Source organism: Neoarius graeffei, chromosome 2, assembly GCF_027579695.1.
Source record: "Neoarius graeffei isolate fNeoGra1 chromosome 2, fNeoGra1.pri, whole genome shotgun sequence".
NCBI lineage: Eukaryota > Metazoa > Chordata > Actinopteri > Siluriformes > Ariidae > Neoarius > Neoarius graeffei.
Window position 1 is genome coordinate 527,501 of NC_083570.1, and position 23,092 is coordinate 550,592.

Genomic DNA, 23,092 nt, shown 5'->3' on the forward strand with positions numbered 1-23,092 from the left:
TTCCCTGTCCATCTGTCTGTCTGTATGTTGCTGTAACGTTATCTGAATGTTTTGTTCCGTCCCTGCGTGAAGGTGACGTATCAGCTGAAGATCCCGTGTACGGCTCTGTGCACCGTGCTCATGCTGAACCGCTCTCTGAGCCGCATGCAGTGGTTCTCCATCTTCATGCTGTGTGTGGGGGTCACCCTGGTTCAGTGGAAACCTGCTGAGCTCACTAAGGTCCAGGTGAGAATGCGCGCACACACACACACACACACACACACACACCCCAGAGATTTTAGTGTGGAATCAGCAGGTGATGGTGTGAACTCGGACATCTCAATCTTTACACCATAACAATTAAGAGATCTGAATTCTAAACTCGTTCTAGAACCCTGTAGAACATCCCAGTGATGTAATATAAACGTTCTCAGGTGGAACAGAAGCCCATCATCGGCTTTGTGGCCATCACCGTCGCAGTTCTCTGCTCTGGATTTGCAGGTTTCATTTCATTCTCTGTATAATTTATTCCTTTATAACGGCGTTGGTTTCAGTGCAGCTGCCACGCCCAGATGTTGAGTGAAGAATCCCCCTGCTGTGTGTGTGCTCTTTTCAGGTGTGTACTTTGAGAAGGTGTTGAAGAGCTCGGAGACGTCTCTGTGGGTGAGGAATATTCAGATGTACCTGTCCGGGATCGCCATCACTCTGCTGGGCGTGTACATGACGGACGGAGCGCAGGTGATGGAGAAAGGGTTCTTCTACGGCTACACACCGTGGGTCTGCGTTGTCGTCTGTGAGTCTCTCACACACCCATACGATGTTTAGTTCACTTCCTGTGAACGCTGCACGGGTTTATTTTTTACATAAATGAGCATTATACTCAGCAGCTATTACATTTCTCAGAAAAGTACTTTTCCTCGTCACCCCAGCAATACCCTCAAGCGTACACCTTTAGTACACTTGTAACCAGTAAAGCTTAACTCTAAAAATTAATTTCGGTCCGTTTGTGGCGTAAATTATTTTACAGCTCGCTGTATTCTCGTGTCCAACATTTAACGTTTTGAAACCGAGAAAATGGTTGATGAGCGAACGGCTGTGTTTTTCTCACTTTCTCAAAATCAGGGTTTCCCCAGGTTTGACCACCATAAGACCTTTTTAAGGCGACTTAAATGAGAATTAAGACCTACGTCGCACCCATTATGTGGTCGTAGAACACCAGATCAAATTCCCAATAATGACAAATGTTTCAAGTAAAAATACTTTTATTTTAAAAGTTATATACTTAAAAGTCATTATGTGCATTGCTTGTCAAATTTTCACATTCAAGACAAGCAAGACCGAATTTTGTTCTGGGAGACGTTTTGTTTTTTCCACAGCAGAATGTTGTAGCGACTTCCGAGTCTGGGAACGCAGCCTTAGGCCCAATCCCAATTCTAATTTCTACCCCTACCCCTCCCCCTTCCCCTCCGCCTTCCCCTTGGCCCTTCCCCTTGAAACTGAGCTACAAGGGATAGGGCTTGAAATTCAACCCTTACGTATTGGGATAGCCCTTCAACAATCGCATACGTCATCGCGTACCTCCGTCAGCAAAACGCAACCAAATGCGTCATTGGCTGCGACCAGCCGCTACAGTCAGAGGCAGAAATCTCTGCTGGCAGGGTGTGATTTGTTAACTAACACCACTGAATGGGATATCTTTGGCGCTTCGTGCACCACATCCGACAGAATGAGGTGTCAGAACACTCATGTAAACAATAAAAGCGAGAATAACAGAACAAAACGTACGCAGTAAAGCAACCGAAAACAATACTCACTCCCAAAGCTTTTAGCAGCAGCTTGGATTTCAGAAATCGCTGCTCATTCTCAGCTCGAAAGCGAATCAAGCGGCGTGTTTCCTCTGGATAACAACTTAAAACACGTAAATAATGGAGAAAATACATTTATGACAATCTTTCGCCGCGGGAACCGCCATCTTTCTGAAATCCGCATGAAATCTCGCTGAAATCCGCATGGCATTGTGGGAAATCACTCAAACCCCTTCGTTCGGAGTCAGCTCCAGGAAAATCTCCATTTGGAGGGGTACAGAAGCCCTACCCCTTCCCCTACCCCTCCGCGTTAACTGGGATTGGGATACCCCTACCCCTTCACGTGAACGCGCAAAATGGAGGGGAAGGGCCAAGGGGTTGGTCCAAGGGGTGAAATGGGATTCGGCCTTAAAGAGTTCGCTTATGCCCTCATTCGAGCTGTACGAGTGGTGTTCCGTAAATGTTTTTAAAATCCAGAGCACCTCTGATCGAAGTGTCGGGGTTCCACCGACGCCCATCATGCCACTGCTCGGCCCTTGTGTTGTTGCTAGCCTTGCTCGTGCCAACTCCAGGTGCATTCGGAGACTGAACCGTGCAGAACTGAGCGATGGGCTGGTGGTGGTGGAGGGCAGATGCAATGTGCTGTGAGACTCGAAAGCGAAATGACCTATAGTGGACAACTTGAAGGTCTTTCGACAAACACAGCCTCTTGCTTCAACGTCGCTTCCAGGAACCTCCCTCACCCAGTCACGATATCTTTCATCTGAAAGCCACTGCTGATTAAAACGACACTTCCCCATGCTGCGATTCGCGGAGTCTCCGCTCCACCACGGACTCTGACGATCGCGCCGGCGTGAAAACGCATAAATATTATTCCTTTCTTTGCGCACACTCCAAGAAATTCACTGACATTACGCAAAACCACGTAAATTTAAGACCTTTGTTTAAAAAATTAAGACTTGGGTAAAGCAGTTTAAGACTTTTTAAGGCCTTAATTTTGGAATATTCCATTTAAGACCCTGTGGCTACCATGAAAATCACAGTGACCGTAAACAGATCACCCTGTAGGTGTGCCGTGTTCATACTGTATGAGCTGATGAAGTGTGTGTGTGTGTGTGTGTGTGTGTAGTTTTAGCCAGTGTCGGCGGTCTCTACACGTCTGTGGTGGTGAAATACACAGATAACATTATGAAGGGCTTCTCTGCGGCGGCAGCCATCGTCCTCTCGACCATCGCCTCCGTCGTGCTGTTCGGCCTGCAGATCAGTGAGTATCCACGCCAGTGCTGATGAGCGTTCTGATGCGTTGAGATGTTTATAAAGTGTTTTTTTTCTCCCTCCTCCAGCCGTGACGTTCTTCAGCGGCGCGCTGCTCGTCTGCGTCTCCATTTACCTGTACGGTTTACCCAGACAGGACACCAGCACGCTAACCAAAGCGAGTAACGCTAGCAAAGAGAAGCTAATCAACGTGTGAGGATGAAGACACGCTCCACACATCTGTCTCTTTGAAACTAGTTCCATCACGCCTCTGGAGGTGGAGCCTAGCCTGGACAGAAAAAAGGGGGCGGGGCCAGCAGGAATCTGGATGACACCAGGACCTGTGAAAATTGTCAATTATTATTTCCTTAATGGGGTTCAAATGGTCGTCACTTTCTTTTTCCCTTCACCTCCTGTTCCCTCCAGCCTGGGAAGTGCACTCGGGCCGTTCCCTATCCCCTACAGGCTCGCACACTAACCTGCCGCAGTGACCCGTGCAGTGTGAGAGATGGGCTGGATTTTCTGTAATGCTTTCAGATCTGATTTTATTAAAAAGGTCGTCAGTTACACCTTATATGGTTGTGCCTAATTTACATATGACCATATAAGGATTACCTGACTTACATGTTTCATCAGTTTTTATCGCGGTGCATTTAGAACTTTATGGAGGAATAAAATAAATGGTGTTTGGACGTCAGTAATAAATTGGTCGCGTTTCTTTAGTTTTATTTGTACAGCGAAGTTGTTCTTCACATTTTCTCCACCGGAGTCGCACCCAGAATCTTCATCCCATGGGCCAGGACGGAGCATGTGCCTGCGAAGAGGTGGAGCCTGGCCTGTCAATCAGAGGAGTGGGTGGGACCACAGCCAGAGAGAGAGAGGACACAAATTATTATCCAAATCCAGTCTCAAGTGTGTGTGAGAGAGAGAGGTATTCTAGTAGTTGTTACCTGAGCTACGTCTGTCGTGCTTCCTTTCACCGGTAGAGCTCTGTGTGCTGAGGACACCAAGTGACTGAAGACACACACACACACAGAAAGAGTTAACACACACTGACTGAAGCCCTGATCTGCTTTAAAGCGGTGTAAGTGTGGTGTGATGGAGTTGTACCACAGCGTGAGCAGGAAGTTGACGAGGTAGCGCGGCTGCAGCTCAAGCGCAGACTGAAGCAGAACCTCGTCGTACCTGAGAACCAGGTGAGGGTTAGAACGCCACTGCACACTCTGCCCCAAATCTATCTCTGCTCCCTTATTCCCTCCACTAGATCAGAGATGTTCACCTTCAGCTACAGGGTTCTAGAGCACAGAACTGTTCCCCTTATCATTTAGAGCCCTACCTCAGCAAGTGCTGCAGGATTGAAACACTCCTCGGGTCCTGAAGATGAGAAGCGTTGAAGTGTGTGTGAGTCTCGTCTCCATGAGCCCTCAACAAACTACACACACACACGTGTTATACAGTCAAGGGTGCAGTACAGCACTCAGGTAAGCGTAGACAGTGTGTGTGTGTGTGTGTGTGTGTGTGTGTGTACCTGCGCAGGCGAGCGTGTGTGTACTGCAGAAAGACACCAGTGTCACCCTGAGCCTGCAACACCCGCTCCCAATCAAACACATAATCCGCCATCAGGGGACCTTTAAAGTCCTGAAACACACACACACACTTCTACAGGGTGCTGCATTCAGGACCGGTTCACTGACTCCGCCCCCAGGTCATTACCGTACTGCTGGGAGCAATAAGAAAGAGGGCGGGTGAGTAGGCGGGGTGTGTGTGAGATACCTGGATGATGAGAGCACTGATTCCAATCTGATCTGCTGTCAGCTCTGGATCACACAAAACTTTAGATGCTGCAACACACAATCATCATCATCACTTGTGGAGTGTGTGTGTGTGTGTGTGTGTGTGTGTGTGTGTGTGTGAAAAAGCTCTCACTCTTGGACTGATTCATGTTGTGCATCATTCTGTTCTGTGCTTCATTTATCACGTCCTCCAGGAACACCACGTCACCGCGCCGCGTACTCATCCCCTTCACCAAACCAAACGGCACGTGCACACACCTACACACACACAACATACTGTTCACTGTGTGGGCGTGGCACGGCGGCCATCACTGTTGCTTCCCTCCAGGTGCTCTGGTTTCCTCCTACACTCCAAACACGCGTTCAGTTCAACCGGCTGCTCTAAACTACCCCAAAGTGCGAGTGAGTGATCGTTCGTCCCTGTATTAGCCCTGTGACAGATTAGTGACCTACCCAGGGTGAGCCCCGCCTCTCGCCCCGCCCACTTCTTTAGCGCAAGGCGCTACTTTGCATAAACGCTGGTATAATTAGACTATACAGTTTAACATCATTATCTGTCATTGCTGTGGAAGCAAAAACTCGCGTGTGGGAGGAGTTCGGCGAGGTCCCGGAGCATGGACTGACCTTACCTAAGAGAAATTAGCACACAGGGTGGGGGACTCTTTTTTTTTTTAAGAAACAGGATTGGAGGGCGTGTCCCATCTTTCAGGCTCCCTGAGAGACTGAACCTCATGCTCAGGAGGAACAATGTGGGTTTTGTCCTGGTCATGGAACCAGCTCTGTCCCTCAGGGTGTCCTGTGGGGGTGTGTCATCAGCATGGGGTGTCGGTCTCCATCGGGACGGCCCTCTCTCACGGACTCTCTTCATGTCGCTTTACTGGTCCGTCTACATTCCACCCCCACCTCTGGTCGTGAGCCAATCTATAGTGGTGAGGTTACATCACGTTCATGATTGGCCAATAAGTTTTCACTTAAGCTCCACCCTCCCTGACCTCGGGACAGTCGTGCTTCAGTTCACCATCAGTACGGAACTTCTATCCTTTATTATTATTATTATTATTACTAACCCTGTTATATTAATCAGTGTAGCAGTAGTCGGACTGTGTTTGTGATGGCGGTGCAGTAACCTGTGGGCCCAGTGGTATCCCATCACACGCAGGATCTGGAAGAGCTGCTGGAAGTGAACCGACTGACTCTTATCTGTCTTCAGGAGATAAAACAGTTTGGTTTAGTCGGGGAGCTTGTCTTACATCTCTCACACACACACACGTGATATAAGGATGTGTTCTGCATCTCACCACGTAGATCATCTCATCAAAGCTGAACGTCTGTTTGCGCTCCAGAGCTGCAGCTACGTCCCTGAAACAACACCACCATCATCACACCGTTAAACTCCTGTGTGTGTGTATGTGTGTGAGAGAGAGAGAGAGAGTCTGACCTGGTGATGTACAGGGACGTCCCGTCACTGCGCACTACAGTGGAATAAGACGACATGTCTCCCTGCTCACTCAGATCCACCACTCCTGTCCCCTTCCTGTTCATCAGCCAATCACAATCAGTGCTACAATCACTGGGAATAATCATACACTCCGTGTGTGTGTGTGTGTGTGTGTGTGTGTGTCTCACTCGGTGGTCTTCAGCAGGCCGCGTGTCCGCAGGTCATTCAACACGTCCTGAGTTTTACTCTGATGGAAAGATTCACCTGAGTAGTGATCAAAGTGCACACCTAAACGCTGACACACACACAGTGACTGTATTTAGTGTGAATGATTTCATGAGGTGTTATTTGGTTAACAATATGTTTAATTAATGTGGTGTTAATTAGCTCGTTAGTGCTGTGCCACCTGATAGATCCTCCTGTACTCCTGCACTGTAATTTCTCTGAACTGTTTCCATAGCGACAGTGCCTGCTCCTCATGCTGCTCCAGACGTCTGTAGAACTCCGCGGCATCCAATCGGATACTCCCATCATGCTCCGCCTCCCGATTCACCTGGACGTACACCTGTCTCACACACACACACACCAATTTTTTGCATCGAGTGTGATTTATCCAAGACAGTGTATACACACACACTCACTCTCTCACACACACACACTCTCTCTCTCTCACACACACACACACACACATCAAAGAGGTGCTGCAGTGCGTTCTCCTTCAGCTTCTCCTGTGAGCCCAGACGCTGAAATCCAACCCCCAACAGCCCTGACACACACACACACACACAAAATCAACTTTCCGGTCACACTGTGTAATAAAACAATACACACCCTCATTTTATATTCTGTGTACACACACACTCTTACCAAACTGCATGCCCCAGTCTCCTAAATAATTAACTCGTATGACGTCATTTCCCAGAGCCTGCTTCAGATTGGCGATGAACTGACCTACACACACATTTATTTATTCATATATATATATATGGGTCAAATTGTACTCATTTGCATATTCATACACTGTTAAAATGAAACCTTTCAGGATTGGTCACAGGGCTCATTTGCATATTCTCCATTATTAATGAGTGAAGCTGTGGTTAACTCTCTCTCTCTCTCTCACCGATGATGGTGGATCTGAGATGTCCAGCGTGGAACTTTTTGGCGATGTTTGGTGAGCTGAGAGATGCGAAGATGACAAAATATTAAACACTACAGATCAGACAGGGCGTTGCAATCAGTGGGCGGGGTCTGCACGTGCTGGAGGTGTTACCTGTATTCGACCAGCGTCCTGCCCCTTGGCAGGGTTCTGAGGAGTTCACTCTTCACACCGAATGCCTGAAGGTCCTCACGGAGCTCCGACAAAACCTTCTGCAAACACACCCACGCACAGCGTTGAATACATTAGATAAAACATGTTAAATACAAATTAATTATATTTTTTTTGAACAATGTTTTTATTAATTTTTTTCAATAAGAACACAAATCACATTGACACATGCAACACAAGTTGCACAATGAGATGCAGGTGAAGCTCACTGCATACACATACATCCCCACGTAAAATAATAAAATACAATTGTCTCACACACACACACAATAGTCCTACAGATAGATACAGTGGTGCTTGAAAGTTTGTGAACCCTTTAGAATTTTCGATATTTCTGCATAATGACCTAAAACATCATCAGATTTTCACACAAGTCCTAAAAGTAGATAAAGAGAACCCAGTTAAACAAATGAGACAAAAATATTATACTTGGTCATTTATTTATTGAGGAAAATGATCCTCTGTGAGTGGCAAAAGTATGTGACCCTCTAGGATTAGCAGTTAATTTGAAGGTGAAATTAGAGTCAGGTGTTTTCAATCAATGGGACGACAATCAGGTGTGAGTGGGCACCCTGTTTTATTTAAAGAACAGGGATCTATCAAAGTCTGAGCTTCACAACACATGTTTGTGGAAGTGTATCATGGCACGAACAAAGGAGATTTCTGAGGACCTCAGAAAAAGTGTTGTTGATGCTCATCAGGCTGGAAAAGGTTACAAAACCATCTCTAAAGAGTTTGGACTCCACCAATCCACAGTCAGACAGATTGTGTACAAATGGAGGAAATTCAAGACCATTGTTACCCTCCGCAGGAGTGGTCAACCAACAAAGATCACTCCAAGAGCAAGGCGTGTAATAGTCGGCAAGGTCACAAAGGACCCCAGGGTAACTTCTAAGCAACTGAAGGCCTCTCTCACATTGGCTAATGTTCATGAGTCCACCATCAGGAGAACACTGAACAACAATGGTGTGCATGGCAGGGTTGCAAGGAGAAAGCCACTGCTCTCCAAAAAGAACATTGCTGCTCATCTGCAGTTTGCTAAAGATCACGTGGACAAGCCAGAAGGCTATTGGAAAAATGTTTTGTGGACGGATGAGACCAAAATAGACCTTTTTGGTTTAAATGAGAAGCGTTATGTTTGGAGAAAGGAAAACACTGCATTCCAGCATAAGAACCTTATCCCATCTGTGAAACATGGTGGTGGTAGTATCATGGTTTGGGTCTGTTTTGCTGCATCTGGGCCAGGACGGCTTGCCATCATTGATGGAGCAATGAATTCTGAATTATACCAGCGAATTCTAAAGGAAAATGTCAGGACATCTGTCCATGAACTGAATCTCAAGAGAAGGTGGGTCATGCAGCAAGACAACGACCCTAAGCACACAAGTCGTTCTATCAAAGAATGGTTAAAGAAGAATAAAGTGAATGTTTTGGAATGGCCAAGTCAAAGTCCTGACCTTAATCCAATGGAAATGTTGTGGAAGGACCTGAAGCGAGCAGTTCATGTGAGGAAACCCACCAACATCCCAGAGTTGAAGCTGTTCTGTACGGAGGAACGGGCTAAAATTCCTCCAAGCCGGTGTGCAGGACTGATCAACAGTTACCGCAAACGTTTAGTTGCAGTTATTGCTGCACAAGGGGGTCACACCAGATACTGAAAGCAGAGGGTCACATACTTTTGCCACTCACAGATATGTAATATTGGATCATTTTCCTCAATAAATAAATGACCAAGTATAATATTTTGGTCTCATTTGTTTAACTGGGTTCTCTTTATCTACTTTTAGGACTTGTGTGAAAATCTGATGTTGTTTTAGGTCATATTTATGCAGAAATATAGAAAATTCTAAAGGGTTCACAAACTTTCAAGCACCACTGTACAATCTATTGTTGCTTGAGAAAGGGTGCCCACACGTCTTCAAATTCTTGTATTTTACCCCTGATTACATTGGTTATCTTTTCTAATGTAACATACATTGCCAACTCTCTAATCCAAGCTTGTGTAGATGATACTTCAGTGTCTCTCCAAGACAAAGCAACCATCCTCCTGGATCAAAGTCTTACACTTCGAGTTAACAGAAAAGCAATCTGGGTACGGTATATCCCTAAAATACAAAGTTTTGCTACACAGGGTAGCTGAATACCTGTAATTTTACTTAGTGTGAACAACCATTTTCCAAAAAGTTACCAGTTTAGGACAATGAATTAACGTACCTTTCTCAGTCAAACATTTCACGCAAGTATCTGGTGTGTCAGGTGACCACTTATTCAGTTTCTCAGGGGTTATGCAAGTTCTCATTAACCATTTGTGTTGTAGTAGTTTCATGCGAGTGTTAATGGTTTGTGTTTGAGCTTTTACACAAGCTGTTCCCCACTCAGCTTCTTCAATATCTTCCTTAATATCTGAACTCCAAGCCCTCCTTCTGTCGTGACTAGATTCCCCATCATGTGAGACAAGTACTGTATAGAGATTTGGCGTTTCCCATTCATGCGTTTTAAAACAACGCCTTCGAGGCAGGACAGTGGCGGGACCTGTGTATCCTGATGACACTCTGATGAAATGAAATGAAATGCTTCAATTGTAAATATTTTTAAAAAAAAGTGTTTTTTTGGAATTAAATATTTCAAACAAAGGTCGTTAAATGTTAGTAAGGTGCCCTGAACATACAAGTCTCCAATTTTTTGCACCCCCTTGTCGGCCCAAACTTGAAAACCACCATGTGCCCGGCCAGGAGTGAACTGTGCATTATTCCAAATAGGTGAAAATTGAGAAATGGGAGGTGCATCACCAATACGTCTTAAGGAAGGGATTTGTTGTTTTTTTCTTTACAAATTAATTATACAATGTGAAATAACTGAAATAAAATAGTTTACTCGTACTCGTGCCTGGTCGTCTGTTAGCATTCATTAAAAACTGGTTCTGAATAATATTTCTGTGTGAATACGTATACTTCCTGGTTCAAGGCTACAAATGAGTGTCTCTATTAAAAAAAAAAAAAATTAAAGCTTCTGTAACCAGGTGACCTGCTCAAACTAGAGGCCGTCAGAATTCACCCAGGACACGCCCACTTTTACCAGCAGCCAGTGGGTATTCTATAATACAGCTGTTCTTCCAGTGAGTAAATCGCTCCGTCTACCGGAGACGCATCACTTCAGCGCTGTTTCAAGGTGGACTCAAAGTTTCAACACTGTAATAAAACAGGGCACCGAATGTGAACTACATCCCCAAAAAAACGTATCCCCAGCCACCGTGGGTTAAATCTCACCATAGAGACAGACACAGGTAGACAGACAAAGGGACGGACAGTATAACCTGCGCCAGCAGCAGTTTGTTGACTCTGAACGTGATGACTCCTCGGCCCACGGTCACGCCCTCAATCACACCGTTCACTTCCAGCTAGCACAGAGAAACCGACCAATCAGAGAGCACCTCACACTCACATCACCCTGAACCAGGGCTCGACATTAACGCTTGTCCGCTTGTCCGGGACAAGTGATACTTTATGTCGGACAAGTGCCAAAATACGCCGATATTCAGGTTACGTATCAAATTCATCAGTTTATTTACACGATTTCCGAAGCATCTCACTCGCCATATTGTTTTGATGAATTGCCAGATGTTTCTATTCAGAAAGAGCAATGTGCGCATGCGTAATATTCCACTTGCGAAACCGGCCAATACTGCTTCGTGTATTTGAGCTGAAAAGTAAACGGTCGTGTATGATTGGTTTTAATCGTGTCATACACGTGGATTTGTTGGCGGGATCATTATTCAGCTGTGTATTTACGTTGAGTGTGTGGTAATTTCCAAATCTTTGAGTTGTTGTTGATGGTGCTCGTTATATAGCCGAGCGTGTGTGGCGGGAAATGTCCGCCTGCATGCGTGCGGATTGACAGAGTTAGGTAGCAGTGGGGAAAGTTAGCTATGAAATACCAAGCTGTCAAATGGCTGCTAATTAGGTTACCGTCTGTATTAATTAACTAATTAGTAATGGGAGTTCAGGGATTTGAAACATAGGGCTCTATAATTTAGATATAATTATGGATTATTTGAAATTATTAATTATATTTTTTTGACCATTAAACACCATACAGGAGCCACACTGAATAATTAGACAATTAATATATTCAAAGTTAATAATTTAAAAATGAAAATATATATAATTTTCTGGTTTTCAATTTCTCATAAATAAATTAATGATTGACGGAGTCCAATTTTTTTTTATTTGTTTCTCTTGTCCAAACTAGTGAGCTCCCATCAAGTCATAAATTTTATGATCATGTTAGTTTTTGTGATATTTGTTCCTGAACTGCAGAGTACTGATCTGTGTGTACAGTGGTGCTTGAAAGTTTGTGAACCCTTTAGAATTTTCTATATTTCTGCATAAATATGACCTAAAACATCATCAGATTTTCACACAAGTCCTAAAAGTAGATAAAGAGAACCCAGTTAAACAAATGAGACAAAAATATCATACTTGGTCATTTATTTATTGAGGAAAATGATCCAATATTACATATCTGTGAGTGGCAAAAGTATGTGAACCTTTGCTTTCAGTATCTGGTGTGACCCCCTTGTGCAGCAATAACTGCAACTAAACGTTTACGGTAACTGTTGATCAGTCCTGCACACCGGCTTGGAGGAATTTTAGCCCGTTCCTCTGTACAGAACAGCTTCAACTCTGGGATGTTGGTGGGTTTCCTCACATGAACTGCTCGCTTCAGGTCCTTCCACAACATTTCCATTGGATTAAGGTCAGGACTTTGACTTGGCCATTCCAAAACATTCACTTTATTCTTCTTTAACCATTCTTTGGTAGAACGACTTGTGTGCTTAGGGTCGTTGTCTTGCTGCATGACCCACCTTCTCTTGAGATTCAGTTCATGGACAGATGTCCTGACATTTTCCTTTAGAATTTGCTGGTACAATTCAGAATTCATTGTTCCATCAATGATGGCAAGCCGTCCTGGCCCAGATGCAGCAAAACAGGCCCAAACCATGATACTACCACCACCATGTTTCACAGATGGGATAAGGTTCTTATGCTGGAATGCAGTGTTTTCCTTTCTCCAAACATAACGCTTCTCATTTAAACCAAAAAGTTCTATTTTGGTCTCATCCGTCCACAAAACATTTTTCCAATAGCCTTCTGGCTTGTCCACGTGATCTTTAGCAAACTGCAGACGAGCAGCAATGTTCTTTTTGGAGAGCAGTGGCTTTCTCCTTGCAACCCTGCCATGCACACCATTGTTGTTCAGTGTTCTCCTGATGGTGGAATCATGAACATTAACATTAGCCAATGTGAGAGAGGCCTTCAGTTGCTTAGAAGTTACCCTGGGGTCCTTTGTGACCTCGCTGACTATTACACGCCTTGCTCTTGGAGTGATCTTTGTTGGTCGCCCACTCCTGGGGAGGGTAACAATGGTCTTGAATTTCCTCCATTTGTACACAATCTGTCTGACTGTGGATTGGTGGAGTCCAAACTCTTTAGAGATGGTTTTGTAACCTTTTCCAGCCTGATGAGCATCAACAACGCTTTTTCCGAGGTCCTCAGAAATCTCCTTTGTTCATGCCATGATACACTTCCACAAACATGTGTTGTGAAGATCAGACTTTGATAGATCCCTGTTCTTTAAATAAAACAGGGTGCCCACTCACACCTGATTGTCGTCCCATTGATTGAAAACACCTGACTCTAATTTCACCTTCAAATTAACTGCTAATCCTAGAGGTTCACATACTTTTGCCACTCACAGAGATGTATCATTTTCCTCAATAAATAAATGACCAAGTATAATATTTTTGTCTCATTTGTTTAACTGGGTTCTCTTTATCTACTTTTAGGACTTGTGTGACAATCCGATGATGTTTTAGGTCATATTTATGCAGAAATATTGAAAATTCTAAAGGGTTCACAAACTTTCAAGCACCACTGTATATAATGGTTAGTGTTTCTGGATCTCATAGTATAGTTATTTTGTTCTTAAAACTTTATGTTCATAATTTCTACTCTATTGGGATATATTGCTTCTGAACTTCAGCAGAATAATTGGTGAATTATGGTATCAGTCAGTCTGTTTTACTATATTTTTGAACTTTTGCCTCAGTATATCAAGTACTGATTACTTCTGATTCAGAGATATTATGCATATGTTGTGAATTTGGAAACAAATGCAGTAAAGATTGTTGGGTTATAAATAATTTGTGGGTTTTTTTCTCAAATATTTCTTCGGACAAGTAAATTTCCTTTCAACTTGCCCGACAGGACAAGCGGTTTCAAGAGTTAACGTAGAGCCCTGAACTGAACTGTACACCAACACTACCATTATTATCATCATCATCATTACTACTACGTGTGGTACCTGTTTGGCGAGGCGCTCAGTTTGGCTCAGCAGGTCCTCCTCAGCTGAGAGAACTCCATTCTGTACCAGAGAGCTCACAGTCAACCGGAAGCCAGGGGTCAACCTGAGAGGTCAAAGGTCATACATGCACAAACTCACCAATGAGAGAAGACCCAGAGAGCAATAACTAACACTGCCCTGGTTTTATATATATATACACACACTACCGTTCAAAAGTTTGGGGTCACTTTGAAATGTCGTTATTTTTGAAAGAAAAGCACTGTTCTTTTCACTTTAAACTAATCAGAAATCCACTCTATACATTGCTAATGTGCTAAATGACTATTCTAGCTGCAAATGTGTGGTTTTTGGTGCAATAGGTGTATAGAGGCCCATTTCCAGCAACTCTCACTCCAGTGTTCTAATGGTACAATGTGTTTGCTCATTGCCTCAGAAGGCTAATGGATGATTAGAAAACCCTTGTACAATCATGTTAGCACAGCTGAAAACAGTTGAGCTCTTTAGAGAAGCTATAAAACTGACCTTCCTTTCAGCAGATTGAGTTTCTGGAGCATCACATTAATTTGTGGGGTCGATTAAATGCTCAAAATGGCCAGAAAAATGTCTTTCTATTCATTTTACAACTTATGGTGGTCAATAAAAGTGTGACTTTTCATGGAAAACACAAAATTGTCTGGGTGACCCCAAACTTTTGAACAGTAGTGTATATGTGTGTGTGTTGTCCTTACTGTCTCTTGGACACTGGGACGGTGGACAGCAGTGGAATGAAGGTGTGTTCACTTCCTCCACAGAGTCTCACTAACTGGGTGGGAAAGAACACACAACCTCTTACAGCTCTCTGTGTGTGTGTGCGTGTGTGTCATACCTGTCAACCCTCCCGTTTTTCCCGGGAAATCCCTTATTTTGACTTATTTCCCGCTGTCTTCCCGTTTTTTTATTTTCCCGAAAATATCCCGTATTTTCACATTATATAAAAGTCGGTAGGTCCAGAATTCATGACGCGCCTCTGACAGGAGTTTACAGCAGGAAATCGGGCCATGAATTCACGCCCCGCCCTCTCAGGCATCAGTAATTACATAACTACGTCCAGAGGCGAGGCTGAGCAAGTGATTAGGTCCAGTGTTGCCAGATTGGGCGGTTTCCCGCGCATTTTGGCGGGTTTTGAACATATTTTGGGCTGGAAAACGTCAGCAGTATCTGGCAACACTGATTAGGTCTGAGGTGAAGATGGCGATGCTAATAGCTAAGAAAAACAGCCTCTCTTTTAGGGGTCGACCGATAATCGGCCTGGCCGATATATCAGGCCGATATTCTGCATTTTTAGGGTTATCGGTATCGGCCATAATTTCCGCCAATAACATGCCTTTTTGCAGCCATTTCGTTCCTAACGCGACTGTCACTGCACGTCCTTTCCTGCACTCGCCTCTCTGAGTTCAAGAACACGGTCCCGCCCACCACAACATCTGATTTGTTTGGCACAAGAGATATAGCCAATCGACACGTGCAGCTAAACACTCTGAACTGTTTCAAGGCGCCCGTATCAAGGTAAGGACACGCTGCTTTTGCCGCAATAAGTCACAAACACACAAGTTGCAAAAGCACAACATCATTATATGTTTACATTCTTCATCTACTACTCGTTAAAACTGTCCATTTGCATCTGTGTAGCCAGGCAAACTTCGCTTACGGAAGGAAGCACTTGAATTAGCCGACAACCAACTAGTCTCGCTGAAACAGCATAACGCAGGCTGCAGTCATTTTTAAATCCCCGTCTGGAAACGTTGTGAATGTGTCAGTAGTTCTACTCGAACAGTAGAATGACAGCCATACAGAGAGGTGGTCAAGGGAAGACGAAATAAAACGTAGTGTGTGTGTTCTGTAGGCTAGCGCAAGCCTACTGGCTATTTGTTATGGTGATGAGTGACTTCATGACGCGACTCGTGCTCAGAAAGCGCATTGCACTTGTATATGTTAGGTAACTTTATAAAGCGCTGTTTGAACATTTAAACACGCCAGGTGTGACTAGTATTTATAATTCTTGTGCAAGTGATTCTCCTCGCTAGCGCTTCTGATTCGGAAAGCGATATACTCTTAAAGGAGCAGCCGTTCCTAATAGGGAGTGATAGCCGACTTTGTTTGATTTTACTTTTTAAAAAATGCTGCAGGCAGCTCCCTACACTCGATTTGTTATTTAAAAACTACTTGAGGTTGGTAAGTCTTACTTAGTTCTTAGTGTAAAAGAATCCAGAGTGTATTTTCATTTATTTTCCACTGAAAATGGTGAGCTGTAATATAGTAGGGAGTGATTTTTTTTTTATTGGTGAATATTTTATTATTTTATTTCTCATTTTATTCTAACTAATGTTTGACTTTATTGTACAAATGCTGCTGGCATCTCCCTGCACAAAATTTCATGTTCAATTTTACAATTAAACATACATTTCATGGATATGAAGGTCTGGGTCAGTGTGTGCTATGTTTAATTTCATGTGAATTATAATGTTTATGTTTATCGGTTGCACATATCGGTTATCGGCATCCCAATTCCATAATAATCGGTATCGGCCCTGAAAAAAACATATCGGTCGATCCCTACTCGCTTTCTTTGATGATTTCATCAAGTGCGTGGCTGGAATGTTTCCCTCGCAAAGAAATTTTCCATGGGGAAAACGAAAGCCTCCCAAATAATCAAAGGTAAGCTACACATGTTTACATTAAGTATGTCCTGGCTAAGACCTCATAAATAGCCGAGTGTAAACTAATTGGTGTATTAACTGTTTTATCCACTCATTGTCTATTTTATTTTCTATCTGAAACTTACCCATTTTAAATCACTCTTGGTTTAATATTTTATATTACTCTTTATTACTCTATCTATCTATCTATCTATCTATCTATCTATCTATCTATCTATCTATCTAATGTTCCGAGGCCATGACCAGGGCCGTTGACAGCTTTGGCTGGGCCCGGGACAAAATAATCTGAGTAGGCCCCCCCACACACACACACACACATGCGTGCACGCACATCGCCACACAGCAACCACCCACACCCAAGCCCTCTTTTCACAGTCTCCATTCACTCCAACCCTTAAATAACAGGTATTCCAAGCCCATTATAACAGTCAACCATTTTATTTCAACATTTCAACATATTTACAGTTTGAACATTTCCTTAGTCTGCAACTATTCAGGTGCGAAATGCAATGCGCCAGACTTTTGCTGTGGCAAAGTCGTCAATAAGGTCATTGAAGTCCAGCTTCTTTGCAAGTTCGCGCTCTATAGAGAGCATAGCCAGCCCATTGAGCCTCTCCTGTGACATGTTTGAGTGCAGCCCCTACTTTATAATTATGAATGGCGCGTTGCGCGTGCTGGGGTTACATTACGGGGCTGGAAAAAAGTTATCTGTGTCTTACCTAGCTCAGCTGCCCCACTGCCTTCACCACCTGCTGCATCATCTGAATCTTTTCTAAAATATCTATGCAGTGAGCCCCTGAGGCTCTTGGCTTCTTCATCTCTTTTTCTCTTTTCTTTGCTCCTGACTTGTGCATGTTGGCAAACGGGCTCGCACGCTTATTGTCGAAACGTTATGATGGAATAGTGCCGTGTTATTTGGCGCCTTAATCAAAGACCAAACCATTTCTGCATTAGGGGTGGTATGTGGGTTCTTGAATCTATTTTTGAAGACAATAAAGGCAAAAGAACCAGAAATCATTCATTGAATGCAAATATAGCACATTTTTCTCCCCCAAATCAACACATTTTGAAATGAAACAGAATGATTAATGGCATCTTCATGAGGGAGCAGTTCTGGGCCCCCCCTCATGCCTGGGCCCGGGACAAAATACCCGGATGTCCCCCCCTGTCGACAGCCCTGGCCATGACTATGGTAAAACCATAATAAATTGCAATGGAATTGAATTTATTGACGGGTTATATAATGCCCTTTCTTATTTTAACATAAGATACGTGTTTTAGCCCTTAATTTGGGAAATAACTGGTACCACTGAAAGCAAATAAAAATAAATGTATAGTTTATTCACAAACGCACTCTATAAACCATAAGCATATTGAGTTTGGGTCTTGGCTATCACCAACATGTACCAGAGTACAGGAAATCACAAATACTAGATAGAAAATTGCCCCCCATTCAACTACACACTCACTTTTGGTGAAGGGTATGACTTTCCCAAATTTTCCCTCATTTTGAGTTAAAAATCTGAGAAATATCCCTTTTTTTCAAACCTCAAAGTTGACAGGTATGATGTGTGTGTGTGTGTGTGTTCTGCTCTTTACCTGTGAGGAAATACTCCTCCTGAAGAAGCTCGCCATGTGCGCACACACACACAGTGAAGCTCCCCACTAACACACACACAGTGAAGCTCCCCACTAACACACACACACAGTGAAGCTCCCCACTAACACACACACACAGCTAATCATTCATCATCAGCCTGCTGTAAACACACGCTGCACCGCGCTCTCAGAGTGACGTCATCAAAGCGCGACGCAGCCGTTTCTTTTTTATTTATTTATTCATTTATTTATTTTCTCTTAAATCTTCAAATCTTTATTTACAACATATAGATACAAACAAATAAGGCACTTCAAAGTCACATACAGTTCCTTCTTGTGGTTGGCAAAATAAAAATAATAATGAAATAAAATAAAATAAAGAATAAACATAAAGTATAAAGGGCTTTCTCATATTAACTTAAAGGTATCAAGTAATGAAAACAATTCAAGGGCGTTTTTTTTAATCATTGTAAACCACAACTTAAAAAAAACCGAGGGGTTTATGAAAGGCTAACTTCTGCTATGAATGTGTACGGTATATTTGCGTGGGGATTGTTTATATATTTCAGACATTTTTGTAACAGTTCATTATTAAAGGTCCCATGGCATGAAATTTTCACTTTGAGGTTTTTTAACATTAAAATGAGTTCCTCTGACCTTCTTAAGTCACCCCAGTGGCTAGAAATTTCATAATGTGTAAACCAAACTATGCCCAACATTTGAGAATGGCGCGTCAAAACGGCGCGTTGATAAGCTCTTCCCTTTACTACGTCAGCAGGGGAGATGATCCCCACGCCCCCCCTCTGGATTCCCACCCACTGTATGGATTGCCCCGCCCAGCTCAAAAGTTGCCACCAAACATGGAAGTTGCGCTGTACATGGATGTGACAACACAGAAAAGAGTCTGTTTTTGCTGCCGACGGGAGAGCCCCTGAAGACGCAGTGGCTTCACTTTATTTACTCCAATAATACGCCGTCGAGTCTACCTAAGACGGTGTATGTTTGTCGGAAGCATTTTCCTGAGGAATGTTTCCACAACTTGGGACAGTACAGGCAGGGGCGGTCCTGGGGGCGGTCCGACTGGGCAGCCGCCCAGGGCGGCATCGCGGGGGGCGGCACAAGCGCGGGCGCAAAAAAAAAAAAAACGGTCCCCCAAAAAAAAAAGATCCCCCCCAAAAAAACCCCGAAAAAAAAAACAAGACGGGCGGGGTGTGTGTGTGTGAACATTTTGGATGGGGAAGCCCAATACCAAAGTTGCGCAGGTGACGTCATCAGTGTGCGTGTGTGTGTGCCTAACTTGTCGTAGCCCCATAATATGCACAATCCCACCAGCGGAACATTGTACTAGTCATCAAAAAGACTTTACTACCATAGTACTGCACTACTATGACATTACACAGAGTCTTAAGTAATACATTACGACTTGATCATTGCCGTTCTGGTAACAGCAAATTTATAACGGGCCGCGTCCGCGACGTACAACACACGATGAGAAATGTTTAAACGACCATGTAAAGCTGTTAACATTCTGTTGGCTAATACAGAGCCCAACGCGGGGGTGGCACGAGTGCGGGCGCGAAAAAAAAAAATGGTCCCAAAAAAAAAAGGTCCCCCAAAAAATCCTGATGAATGTTTCTACAACTTGGGACAGTACAGGGCAGGTTTTGCACATCAACTGTCACTGAAGCCTGGGTCCGTACCAAGCATCCCTGCCGCATCAGCCACAAACACCGAACAAGTAAGTGTAGAACTGTTAAGTCGTTTTGCCGTGTTTTAAAATCGGTGCGTTAGCCTTGCAATGGCTACATTAGCTGTGCAGCTAACCGCTTCCTGCAGTTAGCCAGGTACTCTGCGCTACAAAACTAAAAAGCATGCAGCATGCTCTGTTAAACTGAGTTTAGTCTGGAAATTGACTGTAACTTATGAGCTTATGTTTGACTATTGCTCCGCAATGCATGTCTTCTGTTGGCTAAGCGCTATGTTGCTGTAGTTGCTGCTTCTATCCTCTTTGGTTATGGAGTGCGTGTTCAAGCCTAGGGTATTATACGTTCGTAAACTACCACTCCAAACACTCTCACTCTCACTCTCTGTGTCACGTTGAGTTTACGAAAGGAGTCCGAGGGAGAACGGGGTTTTGTCTTAGCAGCGTGGCTACAGGCGCTGATAGCAGCGAGTATGTGTGTGCGCAGCTTGGTCAAGCCCCTCCCCCTCCCCCCATGGCCCGCCCCCACCCTCTACCCTTCCCCGCCTCCTGCTTCTCATTAGCAAAACGACGCACTGGGAAAAGCGCTGAAATGGGGCTTTCTCCCAGGAGGCTATATTTACGTGCCGAGGGTTCATTTCGAGAAAGGCTGCGGATATAACATCCGGAAACCTCCACGAGCCCGTTTAAAGCATCAACAAACCACCATGCCATGGGACCTTTAAGAGCAGGCCATGAAGGGGGGGATTTGGCATATCGACATTTGTGTATGTAATATTTTGTAAGAATAATGAGATTATTCACCAAAAACTCAGTTTTCTTATCTTTAAGGATTACTCCCATTTGAATATTTTGAAAGGACCAGGAGTCAATATTTCTGGAGCTGGACGATATTAAATCATGGAGAGATTTCCACAAACTTTGGACAATTTCAGATTTGTAAAACAGGTGCTCTGTCGTTTCCATATCTGTTTTACAAATATAACAGTTTTCTACATCAAATTTAAATCTTTTTATAAATTCATTTGTAGGATAAATGTTATTTATAGTTTGAAAATGAACTTCTTTACATTTTGGGGAAATTGGAAATTTGAAGTATCTTGTACGAATAGACGCCGCAGCGGTTTCTTTCTATTGTAAAGAACACTTTACTGAAAAAGCACAAAACCAACATGGCAACATCATGATGTCATTCTCCTACTAAACACAGGGAAGAGCAAATACACTATCAAAGGGAACAGTCTGATAAAAAAAAATCTAGTATAAACTTATAATGCAAAAAAATAAATTGAAAATAAATGCTGTAGTTAAAGACAGAAAGAAAAAAAACAAGCAAGAAAAATAATAATAATAAAAACAAATTTAAACGCATACACACAAGGGGAAACAGTTTCATCTCAGTAATCTAATTCAGTGGGGAAATGTTTTTAAAATCAAGTTTATTTGTATAGCGCTTTTAACAATCGACATTGTCGCAAAGCAGCTTTACGGACTTAAAACATGAGCTAATTTTATCCCTAATCTATCCCCAATGATGTCGTCTCAGACAACATGAGGAAGAAACCTCGAGAGGAACCAGACTCAAAAGGGAACCCATCCTCATTTGGGCAACAACAGACAGCCTGACTATAACATTAACAGTTTTAACATGAAGTCAGTTTCGTTGATGTTATAAACTCTTCATTGATGGAAACTTGAGTGCAAAACTGTTCATGACAACTGCAGTCCTAAAGTTAGCAAGTCAACTGTAGTCCTCAGCCATAAAAGCATTACTGTAAGAGTCCAGAGCGTCCTCCAGGTGTGACTTTCAACTGTCCTCATGGGACCGTCCTCCACAGGAGCGATGTGATGAGACTCCAGCCAGACACAGGGCACCAGGACGGATCAGGCAGGTCCGATCTCATACAAGCTTTCTGCTTTGGCTCCTTTTACACATTTTAAGGATCTTAAGTATAAGTTAAATTATTCATTCAAGAAAGAAACAAATTTGATGGATGATTTTAGGATTCTGTTCTTGCGTATAAGAAACGTAGCCAGATGTGAGAAGAGTTCATCATTTCTGTTTAGTAAAATCATACCAAAGGTCATATTGTGTCTCGAAACAGAATCTGGAACTGATGAGCGGTCTGTAAAATGGTCTGTAGTTTAACGCAGCGACCCTCAGTGAGACAGTCGGGGGGAAAGACCTGAGGACCTCCTGGAATAACCACAGGCACACTTCACCCTTTCAAGCCCATGAGTTCGACTTTTTAAACAGGAGACACACGGGTTATCTTTCCGAGCAGAATAAACTCTCATGAGGAAAAATGTGAAAACTTTTCTCACAGACACCGTCACATTCTGATAAAAATTAAAAAGTTGATGAAACAACTAATATACTTTCTCATTTCTGCACCAGGAATGATCATTAATCAGCTTTTTGTAATGCCTATATTTATTTCCCTGTGCTGTTATATTAAGCTCCACTCTTCCGGGAAGGCTTTCCACTAGAGTTTGGGGCGTGGCTGTGGGGATTTGCGTTCATACAAGCTACAGGGCCGTTAGTGAGATCAAACCCTGATGTGTGCAGTCGGTGTTCAGTGGGGTTGAGTTCAGTCAGGGCGCTGTGCAGGACGCTCGAGTTCTTCACGGAGCTGGAACGGGTTTGAGATTCTTGGCAAACAAAAACATTTAATATAACTGTGGAACAGACAAATAGCATTATGAGTTACGTTCTTTTAAAATTGTTTTCTCTCTGGAACAAACATTTATTTGTAATCCCTAATTAAAGGACAACGGCTTTATACAATCTGAAATAAAACATGAAATGAATCATTAAAGTGCTGATGACACGAACATGACTCTATGCAATTTCTTAAATAAACTATACAAACATGTTAGATTTCTGTTATAATTACGTGAAAAGAAGCTGTTACGCAAATATCCAACTTTTAATTGCACAGCGCAAGAAAACTGGGTCCGTGGCTCGCGGCCATGCTGTGACGTCAGCGGGAGAACACGCTGCGGTTCTACTCGATGGAAATGGCGCATGAAAACGCCAGTGAACTCTCTAGTGCTAGCTCTTCCTCTTCTGGGAGTCTAGAATTGTGCTGATCTCTTCCGAATAGAATCTATGATAGCCTACCCTCTTTACCCT

The 23,092-nt window shown here is 43.4% G+C and overlaps 2 protein-coding genes across 4 annotated transcripts in view; one reads left to right on the top strand and one right to left on the bottom strand.

The window, feature by feature from the left end:
• The window catches only part of slc35a1 (solute carrier family 35 member A1), a 24,173-nt gene extending 20,430 nt beyond the window's left edge, over positions 1-3,743 (top strand). The window contains exons 4-8 of the mRNA XM_060913507.1: positions 73-225; positions 414-480; positions 596-772; positions 2,914-3,048; positions 3,128-3,743. Of these exons, the coding sequence (XP_060769490.1) occupies positions 73-225; positions 414-480; positions 596-772; positions 2,914-3,048; positions 3,128-3,255 (660 nt within the window). The 3' untranslated portion in view covers positions 3,256-3,743. The remainder of the gene's footprint in view (positions 1-72; positions 226-413; positions 481-595; positions 773-2,913; positions 3,049-3,127) is intronic.
• Positions 3,567-18,424, bottom strand: rars2 (arginyl-tRNA synthetase 2, mitochondrial). Of its 3 annotated transcripts, none has more exons than XM_060913504.1 (20): positions 18,255-18,424; positions 14,688-14,761; positions 13,960-14,062; positions 10,910-10,993; positions 7,540-7,637; positions 7,390-7,445; positions 7,137-7,220; positions 6,959-7,035; positions 6,676-6,834; positions 6,458-6,564; positions 6,270-6,365; positions 6,130-6,190; positions 5,959-6,035; positions 4,965-5,089; positions 4,812-4,879; positions 4,567-4,676; positions 4,375-4,470; positions 4,149-4,223; positions 3,989-4,052; positions 3,567-3,874 (listed from the first exon to the last, which is right to left on the bottom strand). In XM_060913504.1, exons 1-20 carry the CDS (start codon positions 18,288-18,290, stop codon positions 3,788-3,790), a joined length of 1,737 nt encoding a protein of 578 aa, XP_060769487.1. In that variant the 5' UTR covers positions 18,291-18,424; the 3' UTR covers positions 3,567-3,787. The 3 variants fall into 3 exon arrangements, with proteins under 3 accessions (XP_060769487.1, XP_060769486.1, XP_060769489.1); XM_060913503.1 differs by having other exon boundaries at positions 4,567-4,697; XM_060913506.1 differs by lacking the exon at positions 10,910-10,993 and having other exon boundaries at positions 4,567-4,697.
• Positions 18,425-23,092: the final 4,668 nt, after the last annotated feature.

Coding starts and splice junctions, on each gene's coding strand:
- rars2 (XM_060913503.1), bottom strand. CDS start 18,290: ATGGCGAGCTTCTTCAGGAGGAGTATTTCCTCACAG. Junction 6,191..6,269: donor ACGTCCCTGTACATCACCAG/GTCAGACTCTCT, acceptor GTGTTGTTTCAG/GGACGTAGCTGCAGCTCTGG. Junction 4,053..4,148: donor AACTTCCTGCTCACGCTGTG/GTACAACTCCAT, acceptor GTGTGTCTTCAG/TCACTTGGTGTCCTCAGCAC.